Consider the following 15,101-nt stretch of genomic DNA (forward strand, 5'->3'; position numbering starts at 1 on the left):
AACTAGGCTCGAGGAGATTGTTTTAGCCCATAGAGTGACCAATGCAATCAACATATAAGGCTATTAGATCCCCCCCTCCCCCCCGAGCAACCAAATGAGGTGGTTGCTCCTTATAAACTTCATCCTTACGGTCACTGTGGAGAAAAACATTCTTAATATCCAACTGATAAAGAGGCCAATGACGTAGAACAACCATGCACAGAAAAAGGCGTACAAATGTTATTTGACCTATGTTGCTCGGACTTCTAAAAAATATTATCGGTTGTGTGTCAGATCCTCCAAAAGTAAGTATTCACTCAAACCACTGGGTTTAATTAGAGAATGTACAAGAACTAACACAGGAAAGACAATATTCTGACTACCTAATTGCAGGAAATAATCAATATAATTAACTCTGACTAATCCGAATTGAAACACAAAACAATTTACAATGTTCTTAAAAATCAGCACCAAGGAATAATGCATGAACTTCACCAACTCTGGATCCCTTCCACTCATTCCTCTTTATACCCAAAAAAAGAAAGAAGAGAGAAGCATGGCACTTTCTAATTGTTATAGAATGTACATGGACACATTTTCATATAGAATATATAGCACAATCATAGATAGAGATATTTAGGGATTTTTTTATTTTGTTTTCCTTTGATAGATTATCTATACACCTACAAATAGCTCTCCTTTTGGATTAATACAATATTGAAGATTGCTCCATTCTCTTTGTATTTTGTTAGAATAGCCGAGGTTTTGTTTTGTTCCTTCTTTTCTTTTCAAATACTAGTGTCGGTCAGCTTAGAAAATTGTCCGTAAGTGACTTGGTTGCTCACGTCTGGTACTGGAAGGGTACTTGGAACTTGATATTCCAATCTCACAACCAACCTAGGGAGGACCACCTCACCCGATCTGTAAGAACCCAGAATCCGGTGGCTGGCAGGGAAGAGTGTGAGGCTCATGCTCCAGCGAACTATTTTCGGCAGCTTCTGCATACAAGGCACGTGGGGGCGTGTGTAACGTCTGAATCAGATCAGATTTTTATTTACAACATCGTCTCAATATTTCCGGTCAGGTTTTGTGGTCTCTTGTTCAACAGACCTCAGTTGGGTTGATTTCCAAGCATTTCAGGTTCCTTAAACTTTGTTTTCCTTTGGTAAAATCGATCGACATTGTATTTGCTTATTTTGGTGTCAGATTACTGCTAAAATTTTGGTCGAAGTTTCCTCTGTGAATCTCTTGCTTGATTGATTGTTTACTCTAAGTGAAGAATTAGTCTGATTGGATCAACCGAGCTCTATTAATTCTTGAGCATCTGGAAATTTGTTGGGATATTTCTACTTCGTGGAATTTTGCTGGTTTCACCTCTCAATTTATTTTTGATACAATGAGTATTTAATTGGAACAATGACTGATCATAATCTAGTAACTCAAAGGTCTGAAATTCTTGGTTCTTCTAGTTCATCATCTGACAAAAGGTTTTGGTTTCGGTCGAGGAGTTTGCTAAATTCTCTCAATATCTAAAATCCACTTCAGTTGCTAAGTCCGATAAAGTATGTCTTGTTACCGCTTCAAATAAATGTGTCATTAATTCAGGTGACACAAATCACATGACAGGTAATCCTAATATCTTTTCAAGCTTTCGACCACACAAAACACCAACGGATCAACTTGTAACAATGTTTGATCTGGAACTGTTAAACGAACCTCCTCTATTACCTTGCCATCTGTGTTAAGTCTACCAAAATTGGCTTTCAATTTGATATCTGTCAGTATACTTACCTGAGTATACAAAATTTCCATCAAAAGAGTGTGTTTGAGAAGTCTTTTAATGCTACATTCATAGCTCTAATCCCTAAGAAACCTGGTGCAGTTGAGCTAAAAAACTTCAGACCTATTAGTCTGATAGGAGGAGTCTATAAAATCATCTCCAAGTTGCTGAATGAGAGAATGAAGACAGTGATGGGGAAATTGGTTGATGAACACCAAATGGCTTTTCTGAGAGGTAGGCAAATAATGGATGCTGCACTGTTGGCTAACGAATTGGTAGACTCCAGGGTAAAACAGAAGAAACCAGGGATTCTATGCAAGCTAGACATTGAGAAAGCCTATGACCATGTCAATCGGAATTTCCTCTTAAAAAATCTTAAAGGCATGGGATTCGGTAACAAGTGGATCGGATGGATCAAATACTGCATCTCAACGGTGAAGTTTTCCCTCCTCATAACTGGAAACACTGAGGGATTTTTCCAGTTTGAGAGAGGTCTTAGACAGGGAGACCCTATGTCCCCTTTCCTATTCTTAATAGCCATGGAGGGGTTGAATCATATGTTCAGGAAGGCAAAAACTAATGGGTGGTTGAGAGGATTTAGTGCATTTGCTGGGAGAGGGGAGGAGTTGGAGATCACACATTTGTTCTATGCTGATGATGCTCTCATATTCTGTGAGGCAGAGGAGACACAAATAAGACACATAAGGGCTATACTCACTATTTTTGAGGGCATTTCAGGCCTCCATGTCAACTGGTTGAAGAGTCATCTCTTCCCTATCAACCAAGTTGACAATCTTCTTGAGCTAGCTAAGACATTGGGTTGCCAAGTAGATGCATTACCAACAAAGGATCTGGGACTACCTTTGGGTGCCAAGAACAAAGAGCTGGAAGTGTGGAATGTGGTGTTGGAGAGATGTGAGAAGAAACTAGTCAGATGGAAAAGCCAGTATTTGTCACTAGGTGGCAGGGTAACTCCATCAAGTCAGTACTGGATGGATTGCCTACTTATATGATGAGCCTACTTCCAATTCCCAAGAACATTGAGAAGAAAATAAATAGGCTAAGGAGATCCTTTATTTGGCAAGGCAACAAGGAAAAGAGAGGCTACAACTTGGTAAAATGGGATACTCTCACACTCAGCAGAAACCAAGGTGGCTTAGGACTTAAAAACCTAAGTCTTCAGAACAGTTGTTTGCTCCAAAAATGGCTATGGAGATTCTGTACTGAAGATAGAGCCTTATGGACGAGATTTATAGCAGGAAAGTATGGTTTACTTAACCAATGGACAACTGAAGAGGTTATGGGCACATTTGGATGCAGTGTCTGGAAGACCATTAGAACAATATGGCCACATTTTAGAAACAACATATGCATCAGTGTTGGGGATGGAATGAAGACACAGTTCTGGAATGAAATATGGATATGGGAGGACAGTTTGAGAAACCTATTCCCTCACCTATATACATTGAGTCTACAAAACAATGACACTGTGGCACAAGTATGGAGTCAAGATGGCTGGAATCTGCTGTTTAGGAGAGCATTTAATGATTGGGAAATCAAGGAGGTTGCTATGTTATTAGGGGTCCTTAATAATTTTCCATGTACTTCTGATAGTTCTGATAAGCCAGTATGGAAGATACACAACAAAGGGGTCTATACAGTGAAATCATGCCACTGGAAGATGAACCATAATGTCTCACGAACTGAAAGATGGCCCTGGAAACTGCTTTGGAAGGTGAAATGTCCATTTAAAGTTTCATGTTTTGTTTGGCTACTAATCAAGAAGGCATGTCTCACTCATGAGGTCCTACAGAAAAGAGGCATGCAAATCTGCTCAAGGTGCTTTATGTGTGAACAGGAAGCTGAAGTGAACAACCATCTATTCATACACTGCCAAATAGCTACCAGTTTGTGGAATAGGTTTTTATGCATTTTGGGGGTTAGTTGGGTGATGCCAAAGACTACATTGGAGCTTCTGAACAGTTGGCTAGGAGTTGGAAGCAGAGGTAAAAAGGAAGAATGGTGGAAGCTCATCCCATCATGTATCTGGTGGTCCATATGGAAGGAAAGAAACACTAGGTGCTTTGAAGGACAGAAAATTACTTGTCAGAGGATTAAAACAAACTGTATTAATCTTCTATTTTTTTGGTGTAAACAAGATTTGGTGGGGGGGTGGGGGGGGGGGGGTAGAAGTAACAGAGTTCTTAGGAAACTTGTAATCTGATAAACTGTATGGGGTGGGCCCATCACACTATGGGATGTAAGTTTCCAAATCATCATTTCTTGGATGATGAATTTTTTCTATGAATACAAAGTTACCCTTTTCTCAAAAAAAAAAAGGCAAGATGGAATCATGTTTCAAATGCTATGTCTATGCTTTCCGATGTTGATCAACAGAAGAGTTATTACAAAGGATCAAGCTCTCAGATTTTTAGCCTTTGAACTCTTTTTTTTTTAAATGGTAGTGTTGTATTCTTTAGGATTAAGGATATGCTGGTGACCTGCAAACAGAGGGGAACAAAAGAAGAGGAAGGAAAAAAAAATACTTACAAGGATCCTAATAATTCTACAATCTGTTCTGTTTCCTCTAGACCTTCCTCTTTACACCAAAAATAAAAGGATACAATACAATCCCATCTAACCTTCTGAATGGAATTGGACCTATCTTCAAAGTTTCTACTATTTCTTTCTTTCCATACTATCCACCAAATGCAATGTGGAATTATCCTCCACCATGCCTTTTGTCTCTTGCCCCCCCCCTCCCCCCCCCCTTCTTCTTATCCAACAACTCAACAAGTCTGTAGTATGCTCGTGCATGGTCCAGTTTGTCTTTATGAGACTAAGGAAGATGACCCAAATTTGTGTTGTAAAGTTGCAATGCAAGAATAGATACTGGTTGGTCTCCGCTACGTTCCCGCATAGTGAATACCAGAATACCAAGATACTATAATCTTTCCTTTTCTCCTTAGCATTTCATGTGTCAGACACATGCAAGCCCTTCTAGCAGTGTAGTTAAAGGCACGCTTCAAGCGCGCTTAAGCCCTGAAGCGAGGCTCAAAACGTGTTGTGCGCTTCGCCTTGCTTTATGTGCGCTGCAGTGTCATCATCAAGGTTCTAAGGCAAACTTTTCCTTGCCAATGAGCCTCTTTTGAAGAAGTGACACTAAACAATTGATATTTCACTTTATCATAAAAAAAATTCAATTTATTTGGTCATATATTTGTCATTCATGTTTATAATTATTAGTCTTGGACTTAACATATATGCTTGTATTTTTTCTTCCTTTGCGCCTTTTTTCATTAAAGCCCACACTTTATTTGCGCTTTGCACTTAGGCCCCCACAGACCTTAGAGCTTTTTTGCGCTGTTCGCCTTTGATAACATTGCCTTCTAGCGACCAACCATTTTTTTTTGATAAAAGTAACAGTTAGTCTATATTTATCCATAGGTATACTACCTCAAAAGTGTAGTTCCCCTTCAAAAGTGTTGTAGTTACATAGGATCCTATACCTACCAAGTTACAGCCAGTCTATAGTTGTGCTGATTACTTCTGAGCTATCTAAGACTACTTGTTTACACCAAAAATAATACAGAGCTAAACAGTTAAACTTAAATCTTTGTATGTTGCTCTGCTTTCCTTCATGACATCTCTGGTTCCTCTCTAGCCATACTGTAGCGACCAACCATGTAAAGCATTTTATTTAATTGGTGCTAAGGTTCTCCATACCTTTATCCACAAACTCTGCTTAGAGTTGCGTTGCTGGGGACTTTCCATTTTGTGTGCCCTGCTAACCGTGAAAACCTCATCTTTACTATGTGTCCATCTGAAAGAATCGGGAGCATTGGTGATGCCAGAGAATTTTTCTAATAGCTCTAGCAATTTGGCCACTCTCTCCACTTCTCAGTCATTCAAAAACCTTCTGAAGATCAGATCCCACCCTTGTGCTGTCCAACATTCATTGATATTTGCATCTGGATTACTACATAGTAAGAACAGATCTGGAAAGGATTCTTTCAGAGGAATCTGTTTGTTCCACGCATCTGCCCAAAACTTAGTTCTCCTGCTATCTCCCACTTCAATGTACGTATTAGCTTCAAGTTTTTGCCATAAGTTTCTGATAGTTCTCCAGACCCCCACCCCATAGGAATCAACACTAACATTACTGCACCAAGGATTGTACTCACCATACTTGGATCTGATTACATCCTTCCATAAGGCTTGCCCCTCTCCATTATACCTCCATAACCACTTCATCAAAAGGCAATTGTTTTGAACTCTATCGACACTTAGACATCATATGCTTGTACGAATAGCTTCTGAAGCACTCTACCGGTCAAATGCTATTAGTTTGTTATAGTAGTTCCTCTACAAATTAAAGCATAATATTGTATTTCTCCTAACCTGTTATTAACATTGGCAGATGGCACGAGTGGAGCTTCGTGGAGTAAATACAAAAGATCTTTTTGTGGACAAAATTAGAAAAGCAGTTGCAAGTAAGTTTGTGGTTGTCCAGCTGCTCATAAAACTATAATGTTTGTCACTTTGACATGTTCCACTTTACCTTGGCTTATACCAAGATCAACCCCTTTCTTTTCACTTGATAAAAGATTGTACATTCCTCCTTGGCGGCAAACATTTTCAATTACTTTCCCATTTATTACAAGTTTTAAAGGAGCTGATTTCATAAACTGAAGGTTATGTATAAGGAGTAAATGTCACATGATTTCAGCTTGCTATAAATAATTATTGAGGAAATGGAATATAAACTGTAGTTTACTCAAAAACAGTATTGTTGAAAGCTCAATTGACGAGCATTTAAGACCTGAAGCTTGGTGTAGCTGAGGTTGGCACTTCACTTTGCTCAGATGGTGCTTAAGTTCAGGCATCAAAGAGCTAAAGCATGTGTCTGATTGCTTCTGGACTCTGTTCTGAAGAGGGGGACTTCAAATAATAGATATAGCTGGCAAAATGCTATATAGATGTATATGCTAGTGATTGAGAACAGGACACTGTAAATATGTATAACAAACGTAGTTACTAAATTAGAAAGAAACTGAAAGTTACATATTTGCATCTGAAACATAAATTGGTTCATTCTTTTACATGCTCAATTTAGTTTTGAATTTTTCGTCACTTTGGATAAAGGTTATGTATAAGGAGTAGATGTCACATTTTTTTTGAGAAAGAAAAAGATACAAGGAGTAGATGTCACATCACATGATATACCCTTTTCAGCTCGCTATAAATTTTGTTAATGCTAAAGATTGTTTTTCACCTATCAGATTCAAATTAGCTATATCTATCTTTTTTTTTTTTTTTGGAATTAACATATTTGTTATTCTTTCTTTGAAATGATCTCCTCCCTCTAGATTTTTTGAGAATAGCAAACCTTTTTACTTATTGAAAATAGTTAACTACAACACCTCTGGGTTTGCTCCTTTTATTGTCATCAGTGACAGATAAATTGACCAAGTGGCACATATGCTAACAAAGAAAAGTATGCACTTAGAAGAAGAGGCTCAATCCTGGAAGTCCATTGAGGATTTTGTCTAAAGAAAATAAATGGATAATATATAGTATTGGCAATCTTGAATTGACACTAATCAGTATCAATTTGTCATGTCTTTTTTTGGAAATTGTAATAGATGTGAAACAAGGTTCTTGGTTACTGGGTGGCGGTTGGAACAATGATATTTGGGGAGGTGATTTACCAATGGCGTCGTGGATTGACAGTATTACTCCTCATAATCCAGTAAGTCATTTTCATGAAATTACATTCTTTTGCTTTAGAATGTACATCAATGTCTTGTTTAAGATTTGGTATTTCACATGCAGGTCTGGTTAACAAGGATGGATGGTCATATGGGCTTAGCTAATACAGTGGCTCTAACACTTGCTGGAATTTCATGTAACAATGAGAATCCAAATGGGGGAGCTATTGTTAGAAATAATGATGGGGGTAATTCACTTCTCATCTTCATATATCACTCTGTTTGTTTGTTCAGCCATGCAGATCTTGTTAAATAGCCACTTACTAACGACCATTAGGTAGGTCAATGGAAATATGATCTCACTTGAACCTAGATTATTTTCAGTTCACCTAAAGGTTCCACCTATAAGCGTTAATCAATAAGGGTCACATTTATTTTTTGAATTATACCTAAATCTTAAGGGGTCGTTTGGTTGGGAACAAGTTATCCTAGGATTAGTTATCCTGGGGTTAGCTATCCTGGGATAACATATCCCACCATGTATATGGGATAACTTATCCCATCACTATAGTATGATATAAATGGTGGGATAAGTTATCCCAAACATGACAACCAAACAAGATACAAAATTTTTATCCCATCACTATTTATTTTTATCCCTCACACCAAACGACCCCTAAGTCCATTGCTATAAATAAATGCTTTTATTTAGGAGAACTTTGGAGGCTCATTACTGTTGATGACTTGATTCTTTAAAATAAATTAAAATTTTCTACTGAATTTGGACCATTACTTGCAACTGGAATTTGTAGGTGTTGCCTTTCTATGTTTTCTATGTTTACAAATCACTGAAATGATTCATTTTCTTATTCTGGTTAACCATGTCAAATAGTTTGAAAGGATTTTTGAGTTTGGAATCATTTTTAATAAAGATAATAGTTTATTGAACTGACGGGAACGCACTTTAAGATATTTACAGAAGTAAAGTATCCCATCCCAAAGCATGAATTTATATAAAGAGCATTCAATCATCAATAGTGATTGGAATGTCATATTTGCACTTTACAGAAGAGAAAATATTCAACTAATGTGTACAAAAGGTATTTTCAACTCCTTCAAGAGCTCTTGTTTTCCTCACCTATCCTTGTCCTATTGGTCCACATGAGTAGAAAAGAGCTACTTTCCATGCTCTTCTTCTCATAGTTTTGGTAGCCGCAACTCAACTTCAAACATTTTCCACGAGATATAGTATAGCCAGTATGTAATGGAGCACCGAATCAATTAATGATTGACATCCTCTCTCACTTTCTTGACATAAAGCACCATCTGATGTACATTATCCTTCTCAAATTCTGTACTGTTAGGGTGGCTCCAATGGCTCTGTTAAAGTGAATTAAGATATTTAGCTCGGTGTATTAAGAACCCTTATTGAAGAGCAAGGGGATTTCCTGTCTCTCCTTTTAGAATTATGACATAGAAAAACTTAAATGTGATGATTCATTCCTCTGTTTTCCCGTTTCTCATATTCTTTATCCATAATGATATTGTTTTGTTGGTACAGTAATCCAAGCAACCTATTGAGCTCTTCCATCTCTAGTCTTGCAGGTTTCTCCTAAAATTCAGAGATTGAAAGCCTTAAAAATAAAAATAAAGTACCCAGATCAACTGCGCCAATTTCAATTAAGTTTGCTAAAATTTGACCTGTTCAAACAAGTTTAGAGAAGATCCTTACTTTATTTGGGTCTTTTACTGCAGAACCTACTGGTCTGTTGATTGATTCTGCTATGAAGCTTGTCCTTTCCCACATCCCAGAAGCCACTGTTTACGAAAGGAGGGAAGCTCTTAAGAGAGCTAGCAATCTTGCATTAAAGAGGGGTGTGACAACAGTTGTGGATTTTGGCAGATATTTTCCAGGGGCTTCACCTGAGCACTCGTGGGAGGACTTTTCAGGTTTCAGTTCCTACACGATATAAGATGGAATAAAATCAATTTACTCTCCTTTTTAGGAATACAATGGTATGGTTATTTTTACTAGAAAGGTCAATGCCTCTTTATACTTATAATACGGAACTTTAAACATTCCAAAGATAAATTACTCGATCATCAAAGATGAAATAAGCAAATTGGATCTGCTTTCTAGCTTTTCAACTAGGATATAGAAGTTTGTCTATTGAACATGTAAAAAAACAAAGCTCAACAACTAAAGTTTCTCTTAATTCTCTTTCACTACCCGAGGTATCGCAATGGACCAGGTTTTTGAGGGATTGCTCCATAACATAGCAGGGTCGAGGTAATGGGGGACTAAGTTGATGTTAAGCATTCGTAGGCCTCATCATTGAAACCTGACCAAAGGAAATTTTTCCAGTAAAATATAACAGTGTATGCCATGAGTGTATTGCTTAGTTTCTTGGCAAGATGTTATTAAGATGATGAAAGAAGTGTGGGAACTAAACCAGTTATTGGAAATTTTATCACATTTACAGAGAAATAAAGGAAATAGAACATTTCTGCTAATATGCAGATTAATTAAGGTTAAGGTAAAACTGCAATGACATCTATTCCAATATATCCCTCCCTCCCCCTGGTTTTCTTGCTTTCTCACTCTTTTGGTGGAAATTGAAAGTTAGGATTCCTCAAAAAATAATTAGACACTGCATCTACTTCTTGGAGGGGAAGGGGAGTCTGAAGGGGGCCGCGGGATGAGAATGAGAAGCCCCAAAGAAACAGTTCGGGGCTGGGTGGTCGAATGCTTAACACTGAAGATCTGCCTCAACTGCCTCTCTATCTGTCATGCTCATTTAGTTATTCTTCTAGCTACGGGTGGAACATTTATGTAGTCATTAGCTTAGTAACACTTCGCTTATAATTGCAGATGTATATAAATGGGCAGATTTATCAGGAAATATGACGACCAGAGTTTGCTTATTCTTTCCAATGGAGACATGGTCGCGGTTAGTGGTATGTCATGATTAACAAAGCTTTACTTTTAGAGTTTTTCCTTCATATGAAGATCTGATTTTTTGACAAACCAGTCAACATTAACTAATACGCTGCCCTTCAGAATATGTAAAAGTGAAAAGGGTCAAATTTTCCCCTCTACTATGCGAAAAGGATTAATTTACCCTCCATTATATTATCAGTCCAAAAATACCCCCACCGTTACTTAAATGATTCAAATATACCCCATCTTTGTTAGGGCTTTCCAAGGTGGAAATCCAATCCTATGTGGCAGTGACATTTTGATGAGGTGGACGCCACATGGCATGCCACCTAGCCCCCCTACCCAGTTTCCCCTCCACTTGTTCTTCCACCGCTAGAACTTTCTTCCTCATACTGTTAAGAATGGATCTTGGTCCTAACCAAATCCCAAAAGCTAGCTCATGAATAGTGTTGGACCTTATTAATATTCTATGGTCATTCTTATTCTTGCTGATATTAAAGTTAGTGGATTATGTTGCATTTCTCATTAAATGCATTCTTACTAAGCTTGATCTTTTAAATCTTGTACTGGTATCCAGGATCTTATGAGCAAGTCAGGCCGCGTGCTGAGCCAATGGATTTATTTGGGCGGTGTCAAGGCTTTTGCTGATGGATCTGTAGGATCTAACAGTGCATTATTTCATGAGGTAAGAATAAGATGCTTTCTGATTTTGAAGAGCCTCTCCGAACCAAAAACTTCTCTCAATTCTCTTTTGTGAGTTCTGTCTTCTCGATGCCTTGTTGGACATAGGTGACCTGCTTGTTTGACGAGTCCTTTTCTGAATATCTGTTCCATTTTCATTCTGCATGAGCGTTTCAAAGTAACAGGGCCCATTGTGATGCAGTCAGACTTCGTTGTATTTAGTGTTCTGATATCTTTCATGTGTCTTGTAGCCATATGCTGATGATCCAAACAATAATGGGTTACAAGTGGTGGATCTGGATGGTCTTTACAACATGACTCTTTCTTCAGATAAATTTGGCCTTCAGGTATTTAGCTCATTTTATCTTTATCTGCCATTTCAACTCTTTCGAAGTTGCAAAATTGGGGCTGATATTACATTTCAGGTCAGCATCCATGCTATAGGTGACAGAGCTAATGACTTGATATTGGATATGTATGCTTCTTTGCCGTCTGAGAAACAAATTAGAGACCGACGATATAGGGTATATCTAATTGCTCTAAAGAGTAGAGATTCATCAATCAAATAAAACTCTACTTGTGAGGTCTGTTGTTTCTTCGAGGAGTAGAATTTCAAGTAATCTCTTAATATTGCAACTTACTACTTCACAGATTGAGCATGCTCAACATTTGGCTCCAGGAACAGTAGCTCGTTTTGGTGAACTATCTGTAATTGCTTCAGTGCAGGTTATTTTTTAGATGGTTGTTCTTTCTCATTCTTTCCTGTTGAGATGTGTTGAATAATATATTATAACAAAATCCAAATGAACAGCCAGATCACTTATTAGATGATGCTGATTCTGCAACTAAAAAACTTGGTTCTGAAAGGGCAGAAAGAGGATCTTATCTGTTTAAGTCACTCCTGACAAACAATGCACAATTGGCATTCGGCTCAGATTGGCCAGTATGTAATTTCTGGATTTCATCTGTTTATGTTTCTTTCAGTAATTCAGTACTCAATTTCTTGTTAGTTACTGCTATGTCGTGTGTTTTGTTGCTGTCCCCTTTCAGGTAGCAGACATTAATCCATTGAAAAGCATAAGGACATCGATGAAGAGAATACCTCCTGCTTGGGAAAAGGCTTGGATTCCATCAGAGTGCTTGTGTCTTGAAGATGCGCTAAAAGCGTAAGTAGTGGTGTTATTCTGTTCCAACTCTTATCTGCTCATTAAGATAATACTTTATGTAGCAAATCTATCATGTTTTTTCTCTGAGCCTGGAACTCATTTGAGCAGGACTAGTGAGAAGCCACTTTAACTGATCAACAGGGAGAAAATCAATATCATAGTGAACTAACTAATCTGCTACTATAGTTCAGCTCTCTGGTCCTTTGAAATTAATTTGACGTTTGCAATGACTAGTGGTAAGAATTAGTTACAGCTAAGGTTTCATTTCATAAAAGGTACACAGTGATAAGATATAAATCTTCATAGAGGCTACAGTAGTCAGTTGAGCCAATGACACGTGCTGGACCGAGTATGTGTTAAATTGTTACTTCGAAATCAAAGTGCAATTCACTTTTTGTAACCAAGGGTGTGTCTTAATCGTTAATGAAGTGGGTTCAAACCTAAACTACTACTGAAATTTAAATCCAATAGAGATAAAAAAAAAACACTAGATAATTTCTTCCCATCATCATAAACCTTAGTGGGCAGAGTTACCCGGCACCTAATGTTAGTGGGAGGTAGCTAGTACCTGGTGAAATAGTTGAGGTGCGTGCAAGCTGGCCCCGACACGAATCATTAACCAAAAAAAAGAAACAGAATAGTTGCAATTTATTTACTCTTTCCCACCAAAATTAACCGTGTCTTCCGATATTTCCTTTTTCAATCTTTATCTGGTGAACAAAGTCGGTGTAACTGAAAGAACTTGGATCCATCTTGAGGTTCATTATGTCCTTGAGTTGTACTTTTTTTCAAAACATGCCTCTTGAAATTCTGTTACCTATCTCTACCTCCCAAGGTAGGGGGTAACGTCTGTGTACACTTTAGTCTCCCCATATCCTACTTGTGGGTTTACATTGGGTTTTTTACCTAATCCTAGCTTATTTTTCTCTGGCAGGTACACCATTTCAGCTGCTCATGCATGTTTTCTTGATAAATATGTTGGTTCATTGTCTCCGGGAAAATATGCAGATTTTGTGGTTTTGTCAACGAATTCATGGGAAGACTTTGCAACTGAAGCTAATGCTGATGTTGAGGCAACATATGTTGGTGGTTCTAAGGCTTACTCCATAAAACCTGAAGATAAAAATGAATAGCACATACAAGTTCCGGCCAGGATGATTGAGAAAGATTCAACCAATTTGAACCGCGACGACAATTATGCTGTATTTGGATACATAAAATGGAAACTGTTAGTGCCAGCCAAGAAGCGCGATATGCTAACTGAACTTGGCTGGCATCACTTTTATAACGAGTCTTGAAACTGTTATAAAGGAATGTGTAAATTTTATTAGTGAAATTGTGTAACTTTGCTGTACTGGAATGTAAATGTTTTAAATCTGTATATGCTTCATATATCCATAAAACTACACATTCACATGTTACTAAAATAACTATGTACTATATACATTTAATATACGTTAAAAATATATGTAGAAAAATGTATACATATTGACACTTCTTTATTTTATTTTTAAAAAAATCTTGAACTTTGTGCCTAATGATTTACCTTTATATAAATTGAAACAGAGGGATTACTAATGTTTAAAAATGATATTTATGTATTATTTTATGCAGATAGTAGTTATACATGGATTAGTTAGTACACTTTCTATCCTACATAAAATAATACATAGATTTGCTCATAACTTACTAATACGTAGATTTCTAACTTATTTCTTATATGTCGTCTACTAAAATTCATGTCGATTACACAAAAAATTAATACATAAATAATTTATTTTTTATCTAGCTATCAAACAATTATAAATGTTAATTTTATATTATAGAAGTTCAATAAATTAGTAAGGTGGGTTGAAGCAAAATTAAGTGACTAGTCACTTCCCATCACTCAATTGAAGAGTGAGAAAAAGTAGTCCTATGCATATACTAGTATTTCAATGGAATCAATTATAAGTGAATTATTGCAATATAACTCAAGCCCCACCATATCCCTCTTACAAATTGAGCAACAATATGTCTTTATCACCTTTTTATTTGCCCCCCCCTTTCATTTGCTTCCACGTTTAATTAGTTTTTCATTTTGTCTTTTACCCTTATGGTGGAGGATCAACATCTAATCAAGTTTGGAGTTGATTAACAATAATAATATTATTATGCTTCAGCGCCCAATAAATTGAGATCGACTACATGAATTTATATTTATTTAAATTTAAGTTCATATCATCATCCTCATCATATAATAAATAAAATAAAATTTAAAATACGTTAAAAATATACTCCCTCTATTTAAATGTTTCTTGAAAAAATAAATGAATTTTTCACTTATTTTTTATGTTTGGTAAGATATAAAAAAATTTCTGTTTCAAAATATTTATATATAATTTATGCAAAAGCTACTAAGGTAGGGGCGTGGTTGTGTGGAGATAAGATGTGTTCAATAGTGATGACAAGACAATCAATATCAAATATACCTATCAAACTTGTTATTCCATAATTCTATTACTAGAAAAGTCATATTACTTTTTTTTTTTGAAAAAATATTTTTTAAAATTTGGACCCCACAAACAAACACAAACACTTTCTGCAAGCATTTCTTTTTGGGATAATACATATATTTGACTTTAAACTTGGCTTCAAATTTTAACTTTGACCTCCAACTTTCATAGTGCACAAATAAGCACTTTAACTATCCAACCTTTTAATAAATAAACACGCGATTTTTGGAGCCAAGAGCGTGAAATGCACACGCTGCCACGTGTATTATTGAGCCACTCAATGGCTGCCAACTAATTAAACACTTTACACGTCCATTTTAGAACTAAAAAAAATAAAATTAATTAAGG

The 15,101-nt window shown here is 36.7% G+C and overlaps 1 protein-coding gene across 1 annotated transcript in view; it reads left to right on the forward strand.

Annotated features, from left to right (window-relative positions):
* The window catches only part of LOC125835984 (protein LONG AFTER FAR-RED 3), a 29,571-nt gene extending 15,938 nt beyond the window's left edge, over positions 1-13,633 (forward strand). The window contains exons 4-15 of the mRNA XM_049515077.1: positions 6,180-6,252; positions 7,405-7,511; positions 7,595-7,718; positions 9,226-9,420; positions 10,343-10,428; positions 10,989-11,096; positions 11,344-11,439; positions 11,518-11,616; positions 11,744-11,818; positions 11,904-12,035; positions 12,143-12,258; positions 13,193-13,633. Coding sequence (XP_049371034.1) covers positions 6,180-6,252; positions 7,405-7,511; positions 7,595-7,718; positions 9,226-9,420; positions 10,343-10,428; positions 10,989-11,096; positions 11,344-11,439; positions 11,518-11,616; positions 11,744-11,818; positions 11,904-12,035; positions 12,143-12,258; positions 13,193-13,391 — 1,410 coding nt within the window. The 3' untranslated portion in view covers positions 13,392-13,633. The remainder of the gene's footprint in view (positions 1-6,179; positions 6,253-7,404; positions 7,512-7,594; positions 7,719-9,225; positions 9,421-10,342; positions 10,429-10,988; positions 11,097-11,343; positions 11,440-11,517; positions 11,617-11,743; positions 11,819-11,903; positions 12,036-12,142; positions 12,259-13,192) is intronic.
* Positions 13,634-15,101: the final 1,468 nt, after the last annotated feature.

This window comes from Solanum verrucosum, unplaced genomic scaffold (assembly GCF_900185275.1).
Source record: "Solanum verrucosum unplaced genomic scaffold, falcon-dt-bn FXZP01000208.1, whole genome shotgun sequence".
Lineage (NCBI taxonomy): Eukaryota > Viridiplantae > Streptophyta > Magnoliopsida > Solanales > Solanaceae > Solanum > Solanum verrucosum.